General features: G+C 34.2%; 1 protein-coding gene across 3 annotated transcripts in view; it reads left to right on the forward strand.

Annotated features, from left to right (window-relative positions):
* The window catches only part of TFEC (transcription factor EC), a 66,066-nt gene that overhangs the window by 40,192 nt on the left and 1,750 nt on the right, over positions 1 to 24,124 (forward strand). For all 3 annotated transcript variants that reach the window (XM_045864378.3, XM_045864377.2, XM_045864379.2), the window contains 3 exons: positions 13,280 to 13,394; positions 15,415 to 15,471; positions 19,012 to 19,087. In XM_045864378.3, the coding sequence (XP_045720334.1) occupies positions 13,280 to 13,394; positions 15,415 to 15,471; positions 19,012 to 19,087 (248 nt within the window). The remainder of the gene's footprint in view (positions 1 to 13,279; positions 13,395 to 15,414; positions 15,472 to 19,011; positions 19,088 to 24,124) is intronic.

Below are 24,124 nucleotides of genomic sequence, written 5' to 3' on the forward strand. Positions count from 1 at the left end.
TTAATGACTGAGCCACTCAGGCGCCCCATCTTTTATGCTTCTAATAGACATTTCAAACTTAATCTGACCAACAGAAAGTTTTTGTCTGCCCCCCCCCAACTACCCAAATCTACTTTTGGTTCATGTAGAACCCCTACTCCAAAAGAGTCATCTTTCTTCTCTGTCTTACTCCCACACCTCCACATCTATCAGTACATTCTAACGAGCATCCGAGATTTCCCGAATCTCACAGCTTCTTATCAGCTTCTCTACTAAAACACCATCATCTCTCACCTGAACTTCAGAAACAGAATCCAGCCTAACTTCCCTGCCACTTCTTGCCCCCTTACAGCTGTTCACACCATAGCCAGAATGATCTGCACAAAGCAAAAATCAGATCCTGTTTCTCCTTGCTTAACATTCTGTTAACTTCCTAAAATCCTCAGAATATAATCCAGACATCTTACCATTGTCAGCATTTCCCTTTAATTTAAGGCTCTGGTCTCGATAGCCTTCTTCCTGATCCTTGAACATGACATGCATACTATCATCTTAAGACCATTGAACTTCCTTTTTTGTCCCAGAACTTTGCATCACTGCCCCTTTATGTTTCCAACCTTTAGTCAATATCATCTTGTCAGAGAGGCCTTCCACAATCAGCCTAGTTAGAAGACCCCATCTCATCACTCCCTAAATCACTATCTTATTTTGATGACCTCTGACACTTATGATCAGAATTATTACTTTATTTACCTATTTATGGTGTGCTCCCACCCCTAGAATGTAAACTCCTTGAAGATAACAATTTTATCTGGGTCCCTGGAACCTAGAGCTGTGACCTGTTCATTATTTTATCCTTGGCACCTAGCACAACGCCTAGCACATCATAGGTGTTTGGCAAATGCATGTGAAATACTTCAAAATCCACACATTGTATTGAAAAAAGTATTCCCATTATACATTAGTATTTAATATATTTTTTTAACAGACCAAGGCAGTAGCACCAAGGATTACAACCATAGTAACAGCTACTGTGCCTCGGGTACTTGCTATGTAACAAGGCTTGTGCAGAATGCTTTTTGTGAAAAATTGCATTGATCATCACAACAAACCCATGGGAGAGAGACTAGTATTACCTGTTATCACTTTATAAATGAGGAAAGGGGCTTAGAGAAGTTCAGTAATTTGTTCCAGTTATGGCAGTTCGTGAATGGCAGGGGAGGGTTTGAATCCAGGCCTGTAGGGTACCAGATGCAACAGCAATCCTACCCACCCTCCTGTGCCATCAGCCTCAAAAGGGAGCTGTTTCCTAGTACTGTAGAATCCTAAGAGTTGAGGGGACCTCAGACTGATCGGATTCCCTACCACACACGTGCAGGTTGATTGCTTAGCCCGTGAGTTTAGATCTGTGTCCCTATAATTTCCACCCAATGGTCTTGGTTTCACCCCTTCCTTTCCGAGACGTGGTAGTGCATAGTAACTCATTTATTTTATCATAGATAGCTATTTTTTCAATCGGGTGTCTGTAAATGCTGGTGGCATTTGGCAATCTCAGTAAACTGTTATAGTTCAAGACCGTTCCAGAGATGAGGACTGAGTAAATATTAACAGCCCCTTGCGCTTGGTTGGAACTTGAGAGGACTGCATAACATCACAAGCAAGCTTTTGTCAATCACAATCTAGACCAGATTAGTCTTAAAGTCCAAGGAAGAGCCAAAGTCCACCTTGGCACCAAGTTTTTCTGCCTAGTCCTCTCAGCTATTGTTTGCCGGTTTTTAAGGAAAAGAAAATGATGAAGTAGAAAGAGAAAAACATTGCTCTCGGGAAGGTTAGAGACACTTCAGAGTTAAAACTGGTGAGCAAGGGAATTTTGGAATTCTTTCAATGTTTGGATATGAAGCCACCTTAAATACTGAATATAAACTTTATAAACTAATAGTCAATAAAACAAGGTATGTAAAAATTGAGCTTTGAAATGCATAATACATAATCTGCTGTACTGACAAGCTTGTTTACTTACAAGATAGTTTTTGGTGCTCTGGATACAGTAAAAATACTGTTATAGTTTCTTTAGTAAAAAAGTGGTTAAAAATGTTTTACTGGGACTTTTCTATCAAAAAGTGAGGGTTCCATTGGTTATTTATTGCGTGTTTACATTAAATCAATAGCTGTTTTTATTAATTTAGTACTAAATAGATCATATGCATATAAAGTGTATGATGCAAAAGTATTTATAAGTTACCATCTCTATTTTGTGTTTTATCTTTTCTACTTAAGTTATAAGCCAGCTGGTCAAGGACAAGGGACCTTCTACACCCGCCCAACACATTATTTTTATTCACTCATAATAGAACAAAAATAATAATAACTCAGTGGGACTTCCCTATTCAATGTTTGTCATTCAAACCTCGTAGCCCTGCTTTTGCAAATAAAATAAAGAGGGAGATCCATGGTATGTGTCTTAACACTGGAAAAATCTAGTTTACTACATTTAAATGAACAAATACCCCAAAGGAAAGCAAATAATCTTTTAAATGCCAGTTTTTTATGTATGCATACATTGTGTGGTATATGTTCCCTACAGTGCTCTCTCTCTTTATGCCTGATGTTTCTCTTCTTTTTGTGTCTACAGTTATTCTAATAATCTCATACTCACTTTTACCATATTAGTTCCACAGTGAGTGTCTTCACAGAAAAGAAAAATAGAAGATCCAAACAACTCAAAGTTTTCCCTCAGTTTCCCATGAAACTTACACTAAATATATGATATAGATACATAGATATCACACATAAACATATATATGTAAGGGCATATGAAGTTTTTTGCTTTTAGTGTTTATACTGAAAAATTGCCTGAAAATATATAACTATATGTATTTTCTTTCCTCTTTTGTATTTATAATGAGATTATCTGGAAGAAGGATATATCACACACACAGACCACACATACACATAGACACACATACACAATATACATATATAATACATCTATACACATACATTATACATACACACACACACTCACACACACATGTCTCCAGAAAATTCTCAGGGTTTTAGATAAGTAATTAATTTTCATGAACATGGTAAGTAGTATATACTATTGTACTTTCCTTGCTGAGTGAATATAAATGAAGAGGGGTAAAACAATAAATATAAACTAAATTATTAGATTTATGGTTGAGTTTATTAGTCCTATATGTTTTGGTGAAGAGAAAAATAAACCGGGCTGGCATGAAAGACAGTGTTGGAGAAGGTTTGGACTTTAAGTTGAGCCTTAGAGAGTAGGTTGAATTTTGATACTTGAATAAAACTGAGAAAAAAAAAATAGTCCAGTGGCTTCCAACTTTTTTGCATATTCAAATCACTTCTTACCATTAAAAGTGTTAAGGCAAGGACCTTTCCAGAATAGGGTAGGTAGTAAGGAATCCAGCCTTTGTTTCAGATAGACCCAGGATTAAATCCCAGGCCCACTATTTGTTTGATCTTGAGATAATTACTTAATTTTTCAATTTTGAGTATTTTCTATTTAAAATGGGAAATATGATACCTCATAGAGTTGTTATGAAGATTACTTGAGATAATGTTATTTGTTATTATTATGGAATATACTAGCTTAATATCCGGCACATAATAAATACTCAACTGCCTATGACATAGTATATGTGTTAGGATAATATTTGTATTTTACTATCTTTTTTAAAAAAAATTACCAATATATGGACTCATATGTTCCTTGTGGCAACACTCTTTCCCTCCCTCCCATTGGAGTCTGAAATCTATTTTGGAAGCCATGCCATGGTATATGTGTACATGGTGACAAGAAATATTTTATAACTTGAGAGTCGTGGCAAATAATGTTGACTAGATAATGAGGGGCCATTTAATGAGATTTTTGAAAGCTAGACACAAGAGTTTGACCTTAATATGGGAGTTGGAGGGGAGAGATTTTTGATTTTTGGGGTGGGGGAGATCAGAAGGTAGCTGTATTTTTAAAACATGAGTTGGTCTGAGAAGGGCAGTTGGGAATTAATTGAGAGGGATGGAGGGATGGATAGTAGATGGACGGATATAATTTACGTTTAGGACCCTGAATGAGGACAGAGAAGAAAATATAAACTGATCCATGATTTAAAAGAAAAAAAATCATACTGGGTGATAGATTGGACATAGTATATGAAGAGGGAAGAGGCCAAAATAATCGGGAAAACATATGTGAAATTTAGGTCAGATTAATGATGTTGTCCTTTATTATATTTAGCCTGATAAGAATAAATGGATATATGAGCACTTTCGTAGTTTATTTAGATGTTTCTACAATATATTTGGACCCAGATTTTATTTTCTCATAGGGCAGCATGATTTTAACAATAGGCAAATCTATATTTTTCTAGGGTTATGGAAACTTATTATTTTCTCAAACACTAAGAACTTTATCATAAATGGGATTGAATTTTATGAGACTTTTTCTGAATCTATTGATCTGATCATAGATGTCTTTTTCTCTTTTAACATCATAAAATATGTTTATGGGAAACCCAACATTTTTAGGGCAAAATATCTTGTTTATATTCTCTTGGATTCATATTGCTAGTACTATTTTTTTTTATTGAGGTATAGTTGACACACCATGTTACATTAATTTCGAGGTATACAACGTAGCGATGGCACCACTCGGTATGTTATGCTATGCTCACCACAACTGTAACTACCACCGTTAGAAATCCCACTGACTGTATTCCCTCTGCTGTGCTTTTCATCCCCATGATTTACTCATTCCATACCTGGAGGCCTGCCCTACCCTTCATTTAGCCAATAATATTTTGCTTCAGAGTTACAGTCATGAGTGAAATGGGCCTATAATTTTCCTTTCTCATAAAAAAATGTCTCCGTATGGTTTCAGACTCAATGAATTAGGACATACTCTCTCTTATCTCTATTGTCTGAAAATGTTGGTACAAAATTAGGATGATACATTTCTTGAAAATGTAACACTTTTACCCATAAAGCCATCTAGTCCAGATATTTTCTTGTGCAACATGTTCGAAGTTTGTTTTTATTTCTTCAGTAATCATAAGACTGTTCAAGCTATTAATTATGTCTTCAGTCAGTTCTACTAAATAATATTTTTCTAGAAATTCATGCTTTTTGTCCAAGTGTTCACAATCATTGGAAAATTATTATGGGTAACATAGCTTAGTATCTTCTTATTGTGGTGAAATGTGTGTAGCATAAAATTTGCCATTGTAAACATTTTAAGTGTACAATTCAGTGGCATTAGGCAGATTCATAATGTTGTGCAGCCATCATGCTATCCATTTCCAGAGCTTTTTCATCATCTGCAATAGAAACTCTACACATAGTAAACAAATTGCTAACCCTTTCCTCCTGCCCTGAGCCCCTAGTAACTTCTATTCTACTTTTTGTCTGTATGAATTTGACTACTAAAAGGTACCCTTTGTGGGGCGGCTGGGTGGCTCAGTTGTTAAGCGTCTGCCTTCGGCTCAGGTCGTGATCCCAGGGTCCTGGGATCAAGCCCTGCATTGTTCCGCGGGAAGCCTCTCTGTCAAATAAATAAATAAAATCTTAAAAAAAATAATAAAAGGTACTTTTTGTAAGTGGAATAATACAATATTTGTCCTTTTCTGTCAGGCGTATTTCATTTAGCATAATATTTTTAAGATTCATCCATGTTGTAGCATGTATCAGAATTTTATTCTTTCTTAAGGCTTTATAATATTCCAGTATATTATTTTTGTTTTTTCATTCATCCACTGAAGGTCATTTTGTTTGTTTTTCCTTCATCTGTTGATGGTCATTTAGGTCATTTCCACCTTTTGGCTTCTATGAATAATGCTGCTATGAACCTTAGTGTCTTAAATATCTGTTTACGTCTCTACTTTTTTTTTAAATTTAAATTTAATTTAATTCAATTTTTTATTATTGTGTTAATCACCATACATTACATCATTAGTTTTTGATGTAGTGTTCCATGATTCATTGTTTGCATATAACACCCAGTGCTCCATGCAGAACGTGCCCTCTTTAATACCCATCACCAGGCTAACCCATCCCCCCACCCCCTCCCCTCTAGAACCCTCAGTTTGTTTCTCAGAGTCCATAGTCTCTCATGGTTCATCTCCCCCTCTGATTTCCCCCCCTTCATTCTTCTCCTCCTGCTATCTACTTCTTCTTCTTTTTTTTTAAATTTAACATATAATGTATTATTTGTTTAATTTAAATTTATTAAATTTAAATTTAAAATTTAATAAATTTAAATTTAACATATAATGTATGTTTTTAAAAACATAGGTTTTTTTTTAACATATAATGTATTATTTGTTTCAGAGGTACAGGTCTGTGATTCAACAGTCTTACACAATTCACAGCGCTCACCATAGCACATACCCTCCCCAGCATCTATCACCCAGCCGCCCATCCCTCCCACCCCCCACCACTCCAGCAACCCTCAGTTTGTTTCCTGAGATTAAGAATTCCTCCTATCAGTGAGGTCATATGATACATGTCTTTCTCTGATTGACTTATTTTGCTCAGCATAATAAGTCTCTGCTTTTAATTCTTTTTGGTAAAAACTTAGAGGTAGAAGTGCTGGCCACGTGGTAGTTTTATGTTTAACGTTTTGAGTAACTGTCATACTGTTTTCCACAACAACTGCATCACTTCACATTCCCAGCAGCAATCACCAAGGTTCCAATTTTCGCATCCCTACCAACACTTGTTATTTTCCTTTCTCTTGACAATAGTCATCTTAATGAATGTGGAGTGGTATCACATTCTGGTTTTGATTTATATTTCCCTAATGACTAGTGATGTTGAACATCTTTTCATGTACTTATTGGCCTTTTGTAGATCTTTGGAGAAATGTCTATTCAAATCCTTTGCCCATTTTTTAATTGGGTGGCTTGTTGTTGCTGTAGTTGTTGTTGAGTTGTTAGAGTTTTTTAAAAAAATATAGTCTGGATATTAATCTCTTAGTTATATGATTTACAAATAGTTTCAGTATTATGCTTAGGGATTATCTTTTCACTCTCTTGATAGTGTGCTTTGATGTACAAAGCTTTAAATTTTGATGAAGTCTAAATTCTATTTTTTTGGTCGCCTGTGATTTTAGTGTCATAGTAAAAAAAATCATCACTGAACTCATTATCAAGATGTCCCCCTATCTTTTTTCCTAGAACTTTCATAGTTTTAGTTCTTATGTTTAGATCTTTGATCCATTTCAAGTTAATTTTTGTATATCATATAAGATAAGGGTCTAACTTTGTTCTTTTGCATGTGGAATCTGCTTTCCCCAACACCATTTTTTGAAAAGACTGTCCTTTCCCTATTGAATGGTCTTGGCACCTGTGTCAAAATCATTTGACCATATATTTGAGGGCTTATTTCGGCACTATGTCTGAAATAGTGCAGAAATTCCACTCCATTGGTCTATGTCTGCTATTATGCAAAACACTGTTTTGATTATTGCCACTTTGTTGTAAGTTTTAAAATCTGGAAGTGTGAGTCCTCCACTTGTGTTCTTTTTCAAGATTGTTTTTGCTATTTGGGGACCCTCGAAATTCTATATGAATTTTGAAATGGATTTTTCTTTTACTGCAGAAAGTGCTTTTGAGAGTCAATTGAATCTGTAGATCACTTTGGGTACTGTTGTCATCTTAACAATATTAAGTCTTCTGATCAATGAATATGTGGTCTCTTTCCTTTTATTCATGTCTTCTTTAATTTCCTTTAGCAATATTTTTTAGTTTTCAGCATACAAGCCTTTTGGCTCCTTGGGTAAATGTATTACTAAATATTCTCTTGACTATTGTCAAGAGAAAGGAAAATTACTAAATATTTCTTTTTGATGTTATTGTAAATAGGATTGGTTTCTTAATTTCCTTTTCAGATTCTTTATTGTTAGTGTATAAAAGATGCAATTGACTTTTGTGTGTTGGTTTTATACCTGGCAACTTTGCTGAATTCCTTTTTTGGCTCTAATAGCTGTGTGTGTGTATATGTGTGTGTAATTTCAGGTTTTTCTAACTATAAGATCATGTCATCTATGAACATGATCATTTTACTCATTCTTCTCCAATTTGGGTGACTTTTGTTTCTTTTTCTTGCCTAATTGCTCTGGCTAGAATTTCTAATACTGTGTTGAATAGAGTGGTGAAAGCAGACATCCTTGTCTTGCTTGTTTTTAAATCTAAACTTGTACTCTTCCTTTCACTTGAAATAGTATTTATTTATTCTTAGTTCTTTTTACTAAGTCTTGCCAGAAACATGTCATTCTTGTTAATTAAAAAAAAAAACTTCTGTGTATCTACTTTTATATTTTTTTTCAATAATTTATGCTCTTATTTTGTTATCTATTCTACTTTCTTTGGGCTTATTTGGTTATTTTTCTAGCTTTTTGAGAATGATACTTAATTTATCAAATTTCAATTCTTTATCTATTTTTCTCACATTACTTTTTAAAGGTATAAATTTCCTTGAAAGTATTGTTTTGGCATATCCCAGAAGTTTTTTTATGTGTATTTTTAGTATCTTTTACTTTTTTCTAAATTCCAGCATGATGTTGTCTTTACCCTTGAGTTATTTAGAAATTTCCAAGCATTTTAGAAATCAAGTGTCAATGAAATACACTGAAGGTGTTTTTTGATGAGTTCATAATCGATATTTGTATAAGTCCCATATGTTCTCGAGAAAATTGTATATTCTCTAATTTTTGGATATGGAAGTGTACAGTGTCTATTAGGCCAAGCTTTTAGTTTTATTATTCAAATATTCTATAACATTATTGATTATTGTTGTCTGCTCTACATTTTGAAGAAATGTCAAAATTTCCCACTACATTGGTGGATTTATCAATTTTGCCTTATAGTTCAAAACATTTTGCTTCACATATTTTGAGGTTATTTTATTACATGAATGTGTGCTTATAATTATAATGCATTTTTGGAGAATTTAACTCTTTGTTAGTATATAGAGACTCTGTCTATCCCTAATACATTTTCTAATTTTAAAATCTATTTTCTCTGATATTTATATAGCTATGTCAGTTTTCTGTGGTTATCATTTGCTGGCTATATCTTTTTCCATCCTTTAATTTTCAATCTTTGGTGTCCTTTTACTATGCAGGTGTGTCTCTTATGCTGTCTAATCCAAACAGTCAGCCTTTTTTGCTGAGAGGTTTGACCTGTTTACATTTATATGTTTTCACCTGTTTCTCTCATCTTACTTTATTATTTAAGTGTGCCCATTTTTCTCCTTAGTACTTTTTAACCACTTTTATACCCTTTGGTGTCCTTCACTGCACCTCAATCATACTAATATTATTTAGACTTTAATACTGAGTTATATCATTATATATTTCACTTTATTTTTTACCTTGGTTCCCCTCATTTTTGTTAGACTACAACCACTTATTAAGATATTTGATCATTTTTATTTCATATATTATTTATTTATTTATTTATTTATTTATTTATTTATTTATTTGAGAGAGAGAATGAGATAGAGAGCATGAGAGGGGGGGAGGGTCAGAGAGAGAAGCAGACTCCCCGCTGAGCAGGGAGCCCGACGTGGGACTCTATCCCGGGACTCCAGGATCATGACCTGAGCCGAAGGCAGTCGCTTAACCAACTGACCCACCCAGGTGCCCCTATTTCATATTTTTGAAGCATATCCTTTAAGTATCTGCTTCTATTTAGGTACTTCATCCAAAACTGTTTTCAGTGTTAGTTTTTCCAGGTAAACATCCTTAAGTATTTTATGACTTTAGGAATATTTTTATTGTGGCCTCATTTGTGAATGACATTTGGGCTGGATATAAAACTTGTGTTTTAAGTTATTTTCTTTCAACATTTAAAAAACGCTGATTCACTTTCCTCTTTCATTCAATTTTGCTATTGAAAACTCTTATGTTAATCAGATTCTTGTTCCTTTGGACATAATCTTACCTTTTTCTCTTTAGGCTTTTAGATTTTCCTTTTTGTCATTGTATATTCTAACATTTCACTATAATATGTCTGGGTGTAGGTTCTTCTTATCTATCTTCTTTCACATTCTATAGGCCTTTTGATTTTTTTAAATAAAAATAAAATCATAATAAAATAAGATGAAATAAAATAATAGAATTTAGTTAATTCTCAGAAATGTATCTCCATTATTTCTTAAAATATTTTCTTTCTTCTCGTTTTATTTCTCTTTCTCTCTGCAACTCCTAATATCTGTATTGTAGTTCTAATAACTCTATCCTCCATACTGATTAGATTTCCTTTCATATGTTCTATTTCTGGGTCCTTTTCTTCATCCTCCTGAAGGATTACTTCAATTTGGTTTTATAGTTTACTAATTCCATTATTCCTTTCTCACTGTGTTCATGATGCTACTTTTCCATTTTATATTTTCAAGTACTATATTTTCAAATCTCTTGTTTCTGCTTATTCACTTTGGCCATTTATATGTTTATTTGTTCTCATTTTATATCATAAATTATTACAAACATCTTTTTTTTTAGGTTGAACATCAAGCTAATTTAAGAAAATTGGTTTCATGTGATCTTCCTTTTTTAAAAAATAATTTTTGCTTCTGATGTTATTTCTCACATTGCATGTTGTTTTACTTTTGAAATAAGTCATTTTCCTCAAATGTTTTGATATTTTGACTGGTTTGCTTGTTTTCTTCAGGGAATATCAGCTACTGTGAAAGGCAGTGGGAAGGTCAGAGCCTAGTCTACTTCAGTCTCTATAATCTCAGTAGTGGAGCTGTGACTAAAATTTAGGGTGGAGAACCCTAGACAACAAGAACCACTGGCAATCACTCCTTACCTCAAAGCAAATTCTGAGATCAGGAGTTCATGCTTTTTACCAGAAAGAAGTATTGTCTTGAGGAGTATGTTCTACCTTTTGAAAAGATTTTATGATAAATTCTTTATTATATGTCTTTAAAATTTGTGATTTTGTTGTTAATATTCTTATGTTCCCCTATTGTCATGTCAAAGGTTTTGCTTTACTGAAAAAGTGATGTTTTTAAAACCAGAAAAATAAATAGTTCTTCATAAAATATCTATCCAGTTTCCTACTAATCTACAAAATAAACACATTACCTAAGTAGCTTATACCTTTGAGAAAAGTAGATATAATTTTGCTTTGTAAGCCTTTTCAAGGGTGTATGTAATCTTCAAATTTTCACTAACATTATACTCACATATTTTAATGGAGGAAAGGCATTATAGATAACAGGAAGTGTAGTACACACTTTGAAACTGAAACCAATTTTCTAATGATATTCAAAAAGTGATTAGCCATTTACATGAAATAAAGTAGTACCTACAGCATAAAATTAAATAGGATATTAATCATTATGCTTTAGGGCATAAATTAAACAATAATCAAGGTCAGAAGAAAATGTAATATACCTATAGTTAAGCAGGATTAGATTCATTATCAGAATTCCAGCACCATTTCTATATTAGGCATGGTCTGACCAAGTAATATGGACCAAGAGTAATGTTATAGTTAGGAACCTATCACTTTATTGTTACAGTATATATGTAATATAGCTCCTTTTCTTAAACATTTTTGCAATTTGCCACTGCTGCATTGAAATCCATCTGAATTCAAGCTCTTCAGAGAAAAGTGCCCTTTCTCTAAGTCCTTCCCTCTTCCCCCTCACTCCCTATCTTTTTGTTCAACACATCCATTATGTTTCTCAAAGACACAGAGGAAATGTACAATTCAGGTTGGTGATGCCTCAGCTTATAACCAATAAGATTTTCAAAAAAGGTCTTGGAAACTTTTTACTTTTACAGTATGACTAAATGACTCACACTTTAGGGAAATACTTGCTTTTAGGATTTCTTCCTAATTGTATTGTTCTGATATCCAATTTTATCAACTTTGTCCTTATTTTCAGATGAGGAAATTGAAAAGGAATAAATACTCAACTTAAGGGTTCCCTTCCAAGATTTATGAAGTAAAAATACATTTTAAAACAATGACTTTGTATAAAATAAAGATGAGGAGTCTTAATAGAGTAAATAATGAAAAGAACCAATATATAAAAATATATCAGAATAACATATTCAGTCTATGATGTCCTTATTAATATGCATATTCACATTTATTAGCCTGATTTCCACTGTATTTTTCAAGTTCTTTTTCCTCTGAAATACACAATATTTATTACATGTAGTTTAATGGATTATTATGTCAGAATTAATTTTGGTCTTATAATGTTTTTTCTTCACATTTATTTTCAGTCTGATTTTATAAGTATCAAAAATTTCCCCCAGTTTGAATTGGAGTTTTATAAAAAATGGAAATAAGGAGTTAAGAATCTCTAATAATCTGGTTATAACTTTGATTATTTGTATTGTTTCTAGTCCTTAAGAAAAGAAAAAATTACTACTTATTCAGTTCTTATTTTACTGCCCAGAAATGGATTAAAGATACTTAGAATGGAAATATTTTAAATGTTCAAATCCTACATTTTAAATGTGGCTTGCTCTGGAATAATGAATATTAACTTGAATTATGAATATTATTTAAATTAAATTTTCTTAGGAAGTCCAATCAATAAGCATATTTTAAATAATAAATTTGTACAATTTTGAATTGTGTTATAAAGTCTCTTAGTTTTCTGAAAAATTATTCTCAAGAAACACATTAGGAATTGCAGTGTTTCTATAATTAGATGTACCCTATATCCACTAGAGGCAAAAGTAGTTTTAGACTACTAAATATCCCAGCTGGGATATTTATAATAATCTAGAACATTAAGTGTGTGATGAGAAAAAGTATGCCTTCCAGGAAGGAAAGAAAGTCGCTCACTTAATTAACAGTGTAAAACACCTCTTGACTGTGAGTTGCTGGTAGCACTGATAGTATTAAGAAGGCTTCCAAAATGTTCAACCATTATACTTAATTTATGATATGCAATGAACTTTCCAGCTTTGCTAATATGTATATTGATTTTGTCCAAGTGATTTTTTAAATCTTACTCATTTATAACTAGGTAATGTGCAGATCAAACTTCCATAACTTCGTAAATATTAATCAGAATTTTCTTTCATGAGTGAATTAATTTCTCTTTTTGCTTAAATATAAATAGCTTTTTTCAACCTATCCACAAGCATCCCATAATGATTTTGAAAAGTCAATGCATACTCACTCTTGTTTAAAATTAAAATGCTGTATATAACTTAATAAAATGGAAAGTTTAAAATATGCATCTAAATATATCAATGTCTACAGAATGTTTGATTCATCTTTTCTTCTTTTTATTTCTAAAGTTATCTGGAAGTATTTTGGATGTGTATAGTGGTGAGCAGGGAATTTCACCAGTTAATATGGGCCTCACAAGTCCTTCCTGTCCAAGTAATCTGCCAATGAAAAGAGAAATTACAGGTAATGTTGCTTTTATAGTTTTATCCCTTTTTAAGTCAACTACTTAAGTTATGAGTGACATACATTACCAAGCTAAATAGAATTTTTAAAATGTTATCAAGATAATCGGTTAAAATGGGAGAAATGTAGATAGTAAATCCTCCCTTTTTTTTCTATGACAACTAAGCAGCAAATTAATATAACTTGCAATTCAACTGAATTGATTATTTTAGGAACTGGGCAAATACACACTTATGCTCTACACATATATATGACAACTTGACTAAGTTTTTCACTTAACATTGGTTCATTTTGATATTGAACTGATGCAATTTATTAAATTGATTACAGAATAATAGATTAATTGATCAGGGAAAAATAGTCTTTTCTGTATGTGGAATTTGATATAAAACAGATTGTCCCCTTTTAGCTTGTTTTATGAATTTCATGATAAACTCACATTTAACTTTCTCAAGTAGGTTTAAAAATAAAGAACCCTCAATTTTCAGTAGTTCATTTCAAAGTTCTTACAACTCAAAAGAATTGTAAGGGCACTGTCAAATTCCTCCAATATATAGATGAAGAAATCAAGGGTTAGAGGAGTTACTTTCACAATTGTACAGCTGAGTTGAAGAAGATATGCATCAAAATAAGGATTTCCTGATTTACAGAGTCCCATGTTAGTTCCTCCATAAGAATAAAATAAAATTCAGTTGAAATTTCTGTAACAAGTTTTTAGTTTGGGGCCCAAACATCGATCTTTAATAATTATTACATAGTTGACATTAACATTTTTGTAAGTGCAATATGTCCATTCTTGGAGTCTAGCCAATAACTCAAAAATATCTATGCATACAAATTATTTAGACTAAAATGAATTAATATAGTTTTAAATAAACAAATTTAAATAAATGTATTCCTATGTTACCTATTTTAAAAACTAGAATAATGCAAAGAACACTGCATTAATTATTTATTGCTATATAACAAATTATCCCCAAACTTAACAACTTGAAATAATAAACATTTATTCTCATATATCATCTCTATGGGTCAGATATCCAGAGATGGCTTAGAAAATTGGTTCCCTCAGTCTTTCATTAAGGTTGCAGTCAAGATGTTGTCCAGAGGTACACATTTGACGCAAGGCAGCCTAGAGGATGCGCTCCGAAAACAGTTCAGTTGCAGGTCTTGCAAGTTAGTGCTGTTTGTTGGCAAGAGGTTTTGGTTCTTTACCGCATGAACCTCTCCATGGGGCTGATCAAATGTCCTTATGACATGACAACTGGTGATCCAAGAGACACTAAAATGGTAGCTGTACATGTCTTTTATGACCTAGTCTTGGAAGCCACACTAGTCATTTTCATAGTATTCTGTTGGTGTCCCAGGTCAGCCCTATTTAATGTGCAAAGGAACTACCAAGGGTGTGAATATCATGAGAATCATGGTAGGCCATTTTGGAGAATGACCATCACAAATGCTTGCAAACCATGTAGTACATAGAGTAAAGTGTCATTTCCTGGAAGTGTTTGATAGGAATACTTGAGAATTGTAGCTAGTTCCAACTCCAGGGACATAGAAATCATAGTTATTTATGAAAAATGTTAGTTGTAAAAATTAGGCTGAAATAATTTTGAATAATCTTAAAATTTTAAAATAATAATAATGATTGAGCAGTTTAATATTTGCTATGCACTGTACCTCTTTTCATCATCACAATGATTATCAGATAGGTATTATATTATGCCAATTTTACAGATGAGGAGCTGAGACACAGAGAACTTCGGTAATAGATCACATGGCTATTAAATGGAAGGCTAGAATATAAATCCAGGTTTTACTATTCAAAGCCTAAAAGGTTTGCCATTGCCTCTTACTTAAAGTGTGCTCTGCTCTAATTTCTAAATATTTGCATAAAAATATTATTATGCCATTTGGAGCAAATAATATTGTATTTTCACCTAATCTTTCTGAATTACGTTGACTAGAGAGATTGTAAAGTAGAACTAAGTACTATTTAAATTATCTTCCTTTTGATCAGAAACAGATACGCGAGCTTTGGCAAAAGAGAGACAAAAAAAGGACAACCACAACCTCAGTGAGTATATTTTCCTTTTTTCTAAAAAAAAAAAAAAAAAAATTAATGCAGGAGGAAATGCATGGAGGTTAAAATATGTGGTCTTTTATTGTCACTTCATAAGTATAATGGGGTCACATAACCAAAATAGCCAAAATGAATACTATATGTTCACTAGTTGAGCTATTTTGGGAAATTTAAATGATGTGAACTCTCAGAAGAGCTACATATTTTTAGGAAGTGAAACATCTCAAATTGTCTCCTTGATCACTCTGTCTCTCTCAGGCAGGCTGAGTGTGACAGAGATGAGTGCATTTAGTTATATTTGAACTCTGTTGTGACTCATTGACTCAAAGGTTTAAAGAGATAAAAGTGGCTTTAGAAAATGTACACCACTTATAAAGCAAGAAACTACTCCATGGTCTCATCTTTCTGTGTCAGTCTGCTCCTCCCTTCCTAATGATAAGTTATCTGAAAGAGATTGCTGAATTCTACCTCTGCAAAAAAATGTCCTTGTTGCCTTCCTAGGGGGTCAGTTTGACTCTGATAACGGGTACATGAGATGGAGAAATACAAGCGAGGGAAGTAGGTTAGCAGCAATGTTGAGCTTGATAGTGTTTGGTCATGTCTCAAGTGCTTAACTGCCTCAAGTGAGCTTGACTAAGTGAGTGTGAAGGCTTTCTGTTTTGGAAGGCCAAGCAAAAAATGAGAAAAGAATAAAATAGAATAAACATAAAACTTTAAAGCTCTAAAACAAACCAGGAATTTTCTTACATGTGGTTAGCTGAAATTGATTCTACACGGACCTGTGGACCCACGTCTGTCTGTTCATATTGCACCTGCCTGCATCACAGACTGATCAGAGTTTGTTGACTGTAAGATTGCGAGGGAAGAACTGACAAGTGGTTCTAACTGTCTGCAGGGTCATCGTGGAGACGAAAATGATCTCACTCTGAGAGCCCTTAGCTGTAGAGCACATTGGCTTTGATCCAGATTGTGAGACAAGTAGAACATGAGTAGGGGGAGCTCGTTGTTGATAAAAAGGATTAATACAGCAAGGAACCATGGGCTTCTCTCTTCATTTTAAACCTGTTAACTCATTATGACTCTCCTTGCTCTTCTCTTCTGTACGTCTCCAGTTTAAATAACAGGTCATTTAGCCTAGGGGTGGGCCTACTGGTGTCAAGGTCCTCACTCAGGATGATGGACACAGGGAGTGGCCTGTGCAGGCTCTGGAAGTGGGCTCAGGGCATTTGGGAGGATATTCCTGGTGCGAGTTACTCAGAGTGTAGTTTGACTCTGTGACTGACTTGCTCAGTGGGGAAGGAAGGGTTTGGTGAGAGAAGGCAAAAGTGGCTTCTTTTAAGTATAGGTCCAGGATAGAGACCTCTCTCACCCTGATCTCAGGACAGGAATGAATGAATATATCAAGACTGTGAAGAGTGAAACACACATGACATATAATAACTTGGTAATTTCTTAAAACTTGACTCCTTTACAAATAACTAGTACTGGATATGAAAACATTGAGGAACCAAAGTTCTCATTATAATTAGCTGTTAAAAATTTATCAAGCACAATCTAAGAAGAGTAGAGTGGGAACTTCTGACATTTTACATAAGGTATATTTAAATAATAGATTTTAAAGAAATATTATAGGACTAAAGCAGTTCCCTATTTTGAGGTAAAACTGTGAACATCCTTCATAGCTATTCTTCATCTTATATTTAAAAGTCTGTTTTATAATATAGGAGTGAGTATGTGTGAGCATAGAATTATTAATAATTCTTACTGTGAAATATGGATGTATTTCTATCAGCTTTACCTTTGTTTATTTTCTTTTCAGTTTTTTAATGTGGTGTCATTGTTTTTTTATTACATGCATAGGGAAAACAGGATTGGCAAAGAGGGAAAATAAACTCCCTCAAGAATCAATTATATTCTAATTTTAGAATAATCCCAATATATTATTACTGAAGGTCAAATCCATTCATGGTAAATTGCTTTGTAGAGTCAATTGTTATTCTTTCATGACTTTCCTTGTTTCTGGTAGCAGATCTTAATTTTTAGCTTGTGTTAAGTATTTTCAAATATTTTTGATATATGATTTTCTTCTTCTTCATGACCTTTTTCTTCCTTTGTTTCCCTGGAAAGCTTTAAAAATGTTACCTATTGAAAAAAAAATACTGTATAGAAGCATTATGTTGTGGTTCTTGATTCTAGGAATACAGAGTCGACTGCAAGACTACACTACTCCGTAAGACTGTTTTCTCATAGGGGTCAATATAGGAAATTCTACTTATTTGTATATCTGACATTTATTGAACATTTATTAGATGCATAAAATTTCCAAAAGCAATGAATTTATGGAAATGAAAACAGAGAAAACAGTTCTGAATAAGAATTTATACCGGTAGTTCTCAAAATGTAGGCTCTAAATAAACAGCATCAACATGACCTGGGAATTTGTCAGAAATGCAGATCCTTGGGCCCCAACTCATGTATGCCAAAGGTTGAAAGCCACTACTCGATATATTATTGAAAATTTTTATTTTTTATTTTTTTATAGATTTTTATTTATTTTTTGACAGAGAGAGAGAGACAGCGAGAGAAGGAACACAAGCAGAGGGAGTGGGAGAGGGAGAAGCAGGCCTCCCTGCTGAGCAAGTAGCCCGATGCGGGGCTCGATCCCAGGACCCTTGGACCGTGACCTGAGCCGAAGGCAGACGCCAAAGGGCTGAGCCACCCAGGCGCCCCGAAAATTTTTAAATTAGAAAAAAATATTTACAGTCTAATCAAATTTATTTAATACCTCCTATATGCCAAGCTCTCTGAGGATAGAAAACTGAGGAATAAATGGCCCCTGCCCTCAAGGAGGTCACAGTCTAGTTGGGCACACACACCCACCATCTGCCAAACGTTGTCTTAGGCCTTTGGGGATTTTATGAGAAGAGTGAAGCATGGTAGAGACCTCAAAAGATTATGATCCTGATGGGCAAAATGCATATGTGTGAAATGATAATCCAGTAGGATAAATATATATAAATATATATGTATTTCAGTATGAGTAAATATTATAGCATTTCAAAAAGTGAAAAAAAAAGCTATTTTGAGAGAAAATGTTTTTAAAGCATTGCCAATAATAGAATCACAATTCTAATACAGTCATTTTTACTTTTAGATTGAAATGTATTTGAATTTTTATTTTATTTTTGAGTACTCTTGATTATATGGAAATTTTTTCACTCACTGTTTTTTTAAAGATTATTAAGAAAGTTTGGGCGCCTGGGTGGCTCAGTTGTTAAGCAACTGCCTTCGGCTCAGGTCATGGTCCCAGGGTCCTGGGATCGAGTCCCATATCGGGCTCTCTCCTCTGCGGGAAGCCTGCTTCTCCCTCTCCCACTCCCCCTGCTTGTGTTCCCTCTCTCACTGTGTCTCTCTCTGTCAAATAAATAAATAAAATCTTAAAAAAAAAAAAAAAGATTATTAAGAAAGTTTACAGCTGACCAAAAATGAATTGTGCTTTAATGAGAATAATCAATAATATTTCTCTTTTAATAGTTGAAAGAAGAAGAAGGTATAATATTAATTACCGAATCAAGGAACTTGGCACTCTTATTCCAAAATCTAATGATCCGTGAGTTCAACAATCATTTCTATAATAATGTTATGGTTTGAATACCCTCCAACATGGGTGGGAGGGGAAGGGGGAGAGAAGAACCAATTGCTAAGAAACTAAGTAGCTTATGGTAAAGGTAAAGCTAACTGCTGCTCTTATTGTCCTATTCAAGACCGATAGTTATTAAGCATCAAGGTTGTAACTAACATTTGCTCTTCTGAGATATAGGAAATAAGGAAATTATTTCTTCTCAGTTCATAGCAGGTCTTTCTATATGGCACCAATATTGGCAAATTTAGTGGTAGTGTCAAATGTTGTCTATGGGCGCCTGGGTGGCTCAGTTGGTTAAGCGACTGCCTTCGGCTCAGGTCATGATCCTGGAGTCCCGGGATCGAGTCCCGCATCGGGCTCCCTGCTCGGCAGGGAGTCTGCTTTGCCCTCTGACCCTATCCCCTCTCATGTGTTCTCTCTCATTCTCTCTCTCTCAAAATAAATAAATAAAATCTTTAAAAAAAAATGTTGTCTATGACACTTACTGGTATACTTAATTTATGGTTATAGCAATTCTTCCAATGTGAGATTTATGTGTACATTAACATTGAATTGTTGGGTTTTCAGAGGTCCCAAAATTCTGGAGACATGCAAGTACAAAATGGAATTATAAAAGCATGCTGATTTTAGTGCATTAACATTAATTTATTAATTTTTATTAATAAATTAAAAATTAATAATTTATTTTAACATTAATTTATTAATGTTAATGCAATAATCAGTTATTGTAATTAAAATTTCAGCCATGTTTTGGTATCGTACATACTCAAAGTCAGTTAAACAAGATGTTTGAAGTTGTAAATTTCAGGAAAGAATCGATTAATCAAAGCATCAAGTTAGAATGTTGAATGTTTCTCCAAAACATAAAAATAAGATTTGTTGCATTAATAATGACTTGAAAAATGTTTTATTCAAACTGAGAACTGGCCTCTCCAAATACTAGTGATCATCTATTATCAGAAACAGCGATGTTTGATAAAGTGATATTAGTGAAATTTAGAAATATTCTCCCTGAATCCAAATGTGCCAATTCACTTGGACAATTTAATAATTTGTAGTAGAAGGGAAGGTAGTATTTATCCTCATGGGCATATTAGATGGAATGGCAGAAAGAGCTCTGGATGGAGACTCTGAAGAACTCAGTCATAGTGTAGTTGTCATTTGATAACTCTTCAAATCCTTTAAAGTCTCTAAGCATGCAACTCTTTTTTTTTTTTTAAAGATTTTATTTATTTATTTGACAGAGAGGGAGAGATAGCAAGAGCAGGAACGCAAGCAGGGGGAGTGGGAGAGGGAGAAGCAGGCTTTCCGGTGAGCAGGGAGCCTGATGCGGGGCTCGATCCCAGGACCCTGGGATCATGACCTGAGCCAAAGGCAGTCGCTTAATGACTGAGCCACCCAGGTGCCCCTAAGCATGCAACTCTTAACATTAGCAGAAGAGAATACCCATTGTCCCCATAGGAACTTTTTTTCTTTAGCCCTTAACATATATACATGCACATTTATTCACCAAACATTTGATGTAAAGCCAAGGCTTTTCTGTTTGAATATGTGTTTCAACTTTTCTTTCTTACATAAACTGCACTAAAATATATAGTCTATTTTAATTTCTTTAAAACAAAAACTCACACAACCTAAATATAGACTTTTTAAATGTTTATACCCTTATTTTTGACAGCATATATATTTTAAAGATTTTATTTATTTATTTGACAGAGAGAGACACAGTGAGAGAGGGAACACAAGCAGGGGGAGTGGGAGAGGGAGAAGCAGGCTTCCCGCTGAGCAGGGAGCCTGATGCTATGTGGGGCTTGATCCCAGGACCCTGGGATCATGATCTGAGCCGAAGACAGACGCTTAACCATCTGATCCACCCAGGTGCCCCTGTGACAGCATATTTTTTAGCAACCCACCTTTACTGACATTTTAATTGAGTTTTTCCAAAGCTTTTAATACAGTCTTCCTAAAAACAGTTAACTATTTTTATAAATACTTTCTTTTTTGGCATTCATATTTCATTAGCTAATTTAATTATAGGTAATTCATTACCTATAATTTAATTATATTATCATCACAGTAATTACAATGGGCATTAATTTAACCTCTCAGTAAGTACATGGCACCACACTGACAACAGAAATACTTGGATGTATCAGAGGGTAGCCCATTGCTCTCTATTACCTATTTTGTCCTGACAACAGTCAGTGAGTGTCACAAAGGGAATGGAGAACATTAATTAACCTTGAAAGTGATTGGATAAAGGTCAGTTAAGAGAGGTTCTCTTGGGGCACCTGGATGTCTCAGTCGGTTAAGCGTCTGCCTTCGGCTCAAGTCATGATCTCAGGGTCCTGGGATCGAGCCCCATGCCGGGCTCCCTGCTAAACAGGGAGCCTGCTTCTCCCTCTCCCTTTGCCTGCCTTTCGGCTGGCTTGTGCTCTCTCTCTCTCTCTGTCAAATAAATAAATAAAATCTTTAAAAAAAAAAGAGAGAGAGGTTCTCTTGTAAGTGGTGGAGCTAACCCACGGTGTCAAGGCACGGTTATATGCAGAAGGCAGATGAAACTTTAAGACTGGACTCTGAAGCCCAACTGACCATGTTCAGATGTCACTATGCCTATAAGGCACCAACTGTATGGTTGGGTTTTTATAAACATAAAACCAAATAGTATATATGAGAATACTGTACAAATGATAAAGCTTATGTGAGGGATTATTATTCTATATTTTATAGAAACTTTAGTTATAAAAAGGCTCCTTTCTACTTCTAACTCACTGTCTGGAACAGAGAATGGCAACCTTTTCCTGTAAGGGACCAGATAGTAAATATTTCAAGCTTTGTGGGCCACATAGTCTGTGGCAATTTTCTAACTATGTTAGAAAGCAGACATAGGCAATATGTACATGAATGAACATGGCTGTGTCCACTGAAACTTTATTGATAAAAATAGACTGTAGGTCATAGTTTGTCTGTCCCTGATCTAGAATATAGAAAATCAATTTATCAGAGAATCATGGGAAAGAGACTATCATTGGGAAAAGTTTATTGTAAACATTCTAAAGTGTTTTTCTCTTCTTTATGGATCTCAGAAAGAGGTATCATTACTTGTTTTAATTGTATTATGTTCTATGTATGGGAATGATATTTACTTTGGGTCTAATTGAAAACACATTAATTCATTAGATGTTGAAGATATCTGTATGTGGATCTGCGCACATAGCACAGATAGAAGAGATACTTCACTGCCGGCCACAGCATTCCAGACATCCAACACCAATTCTGTTTCAATACATCTCATCCCTTGGCTTGCTGTGGCCTCACCTATTAACCTAGTACTTCTCTTTAGGGTCCACTAATGTGAGTCCCATGGGTGAATTCAGAACATAGCCTCTTTAAAACTTGGGGGGGCGCCTGGGTGGTTCAGTCGGTTGAGCATCTGACTCATGATTTCGGCTCAAGAAATTGGTTAAGGAAAAACCTCATATATTAAAATGGCTTTAAAATAGAATGAACTTTAAAAAATTTAGTGCCAATGATGTCAGATAGAAATGGTCAGAAGACCCACTGTCTGGTCTCTACCACCATTTTGAAGGTTTATTTTAATAAACAGCACCTTAAACTTCAAAGCTGACCAGAGGTTAATCTTTCCATAATATTTCTTCTGTCCTTCAAGTGTTTTTTTTTTTTTTTTCCCATGAGAAAAATTAAACAAAATGAGGGCCAAAACGCTCCTGCGGCAGCTTAGAGTTTTAATTCAGGAGTTCAATACCTTTTTGAGTTACAAGTACCTTCTTAGTTTAATGACAAAAGTAGCCTCTTTTTCCATAGCCTTCTCATCACCCGAGAAGTGAGTGGAATGAGACCAACCGCTATGATGGCCCTAGAGGAGCTGACAAAACATTTGCACCCTTTAGACAGACTCTAGTAATGGGTTGGTGCTTTTCAGTAGAAAATGGCTTTGCCAGGCCCTAGTAAGCATATTCACCTGCCGGTAGAAAATATATCTTCCTCTATTTGTTACGGCTAATGGAAGTATCATCTAACCTGAACTTCCAGTGAGGCATATGCAAGTGAGATTTTTTATAAACTATATTTCCCACTTCTGATCACTTAATAAATAAATATTAATTTCAATGTATCTCACATAGATCATATAAACCGAAAGTACATAAAGTGTAATTTTTAAAAAAGATTTCCTACATGCTGGGGCTCCTGGGTGGCTCAGTTGGTTAAGCGTCAGACTCTTGATTTCCACTCAGGTCATGATCTCAGGGTCCTGGACTCCAGCCCCGGGGTGGGGGGCTCCGTGCTTACAGGGAGTCTGCTTGAGAATTCTCTCTTACCCTCGCCCTCTGCCCCTCCCCCACCCTGCTCATTCTCTCAAATTAATAAATCTTTATAAAAAATTTCCTACGTGCTTACTGTATGCTGTATTAAAATAAATCTCTAAACTGAAAATTCATCAAGGTTTTCTGCAACTCTGATTAACTTTTAGCAATTAGTTTGGCCGCATTCTCCACATGCATTATTAATTCTCATGCAGGATTAAATTCATTGATGTTATTACAATCGGTAGCCTGTTTCATAATTCCAGATTTATCACTTCTCCTGACTTAAAAATAAGTTTTAATGAAATATTTTTTCTATGCTCTAGAAAGATTATCTGGTAATGTTTAATTGTATTTACTTGTCTTAAACTTATTTAAAAATAGGCATCCAGTTTTTAAAACAAGTATTGATGTCTTTTGTGCAGAAAAATTTGCCTAATGATTCTAGAAAGTTTTGCTCTATTGCTTAAAGTAGATGTTGCCGAACTCTGATTTGTTTCACAATCACTCAGGATCACCATTCAGAAGGCACCTTATTTTTTTTTTTTTTCTTAGAAGCATAAAAGCAACCTTATTAGAAAGTAGGTTAAAGGACTGGTACATTTGAAATGATCTTAAAAAATTTAGGCTTAAGTCCTCAGTAATGTACATTTCCTAGTTCATTAATGCAGAAATACCG

The sequence above is a fragment of the Mirounga angustirostris genome, unplaced genomic scaffold, assembly GCF_029215605.1.
Source record: "Mirounga angustirostris isolate CCGP_5_RB_7025 unplaced genomic scaffold, mMirAng1.0.hap1 SCAF_12, whole genome shotgun sequence".
NCBI lineage: Eukaryota > Metazoa > Chordata > Mammalia > Carnivora > Phocidae > Mirounga > Mirounga angustirostris.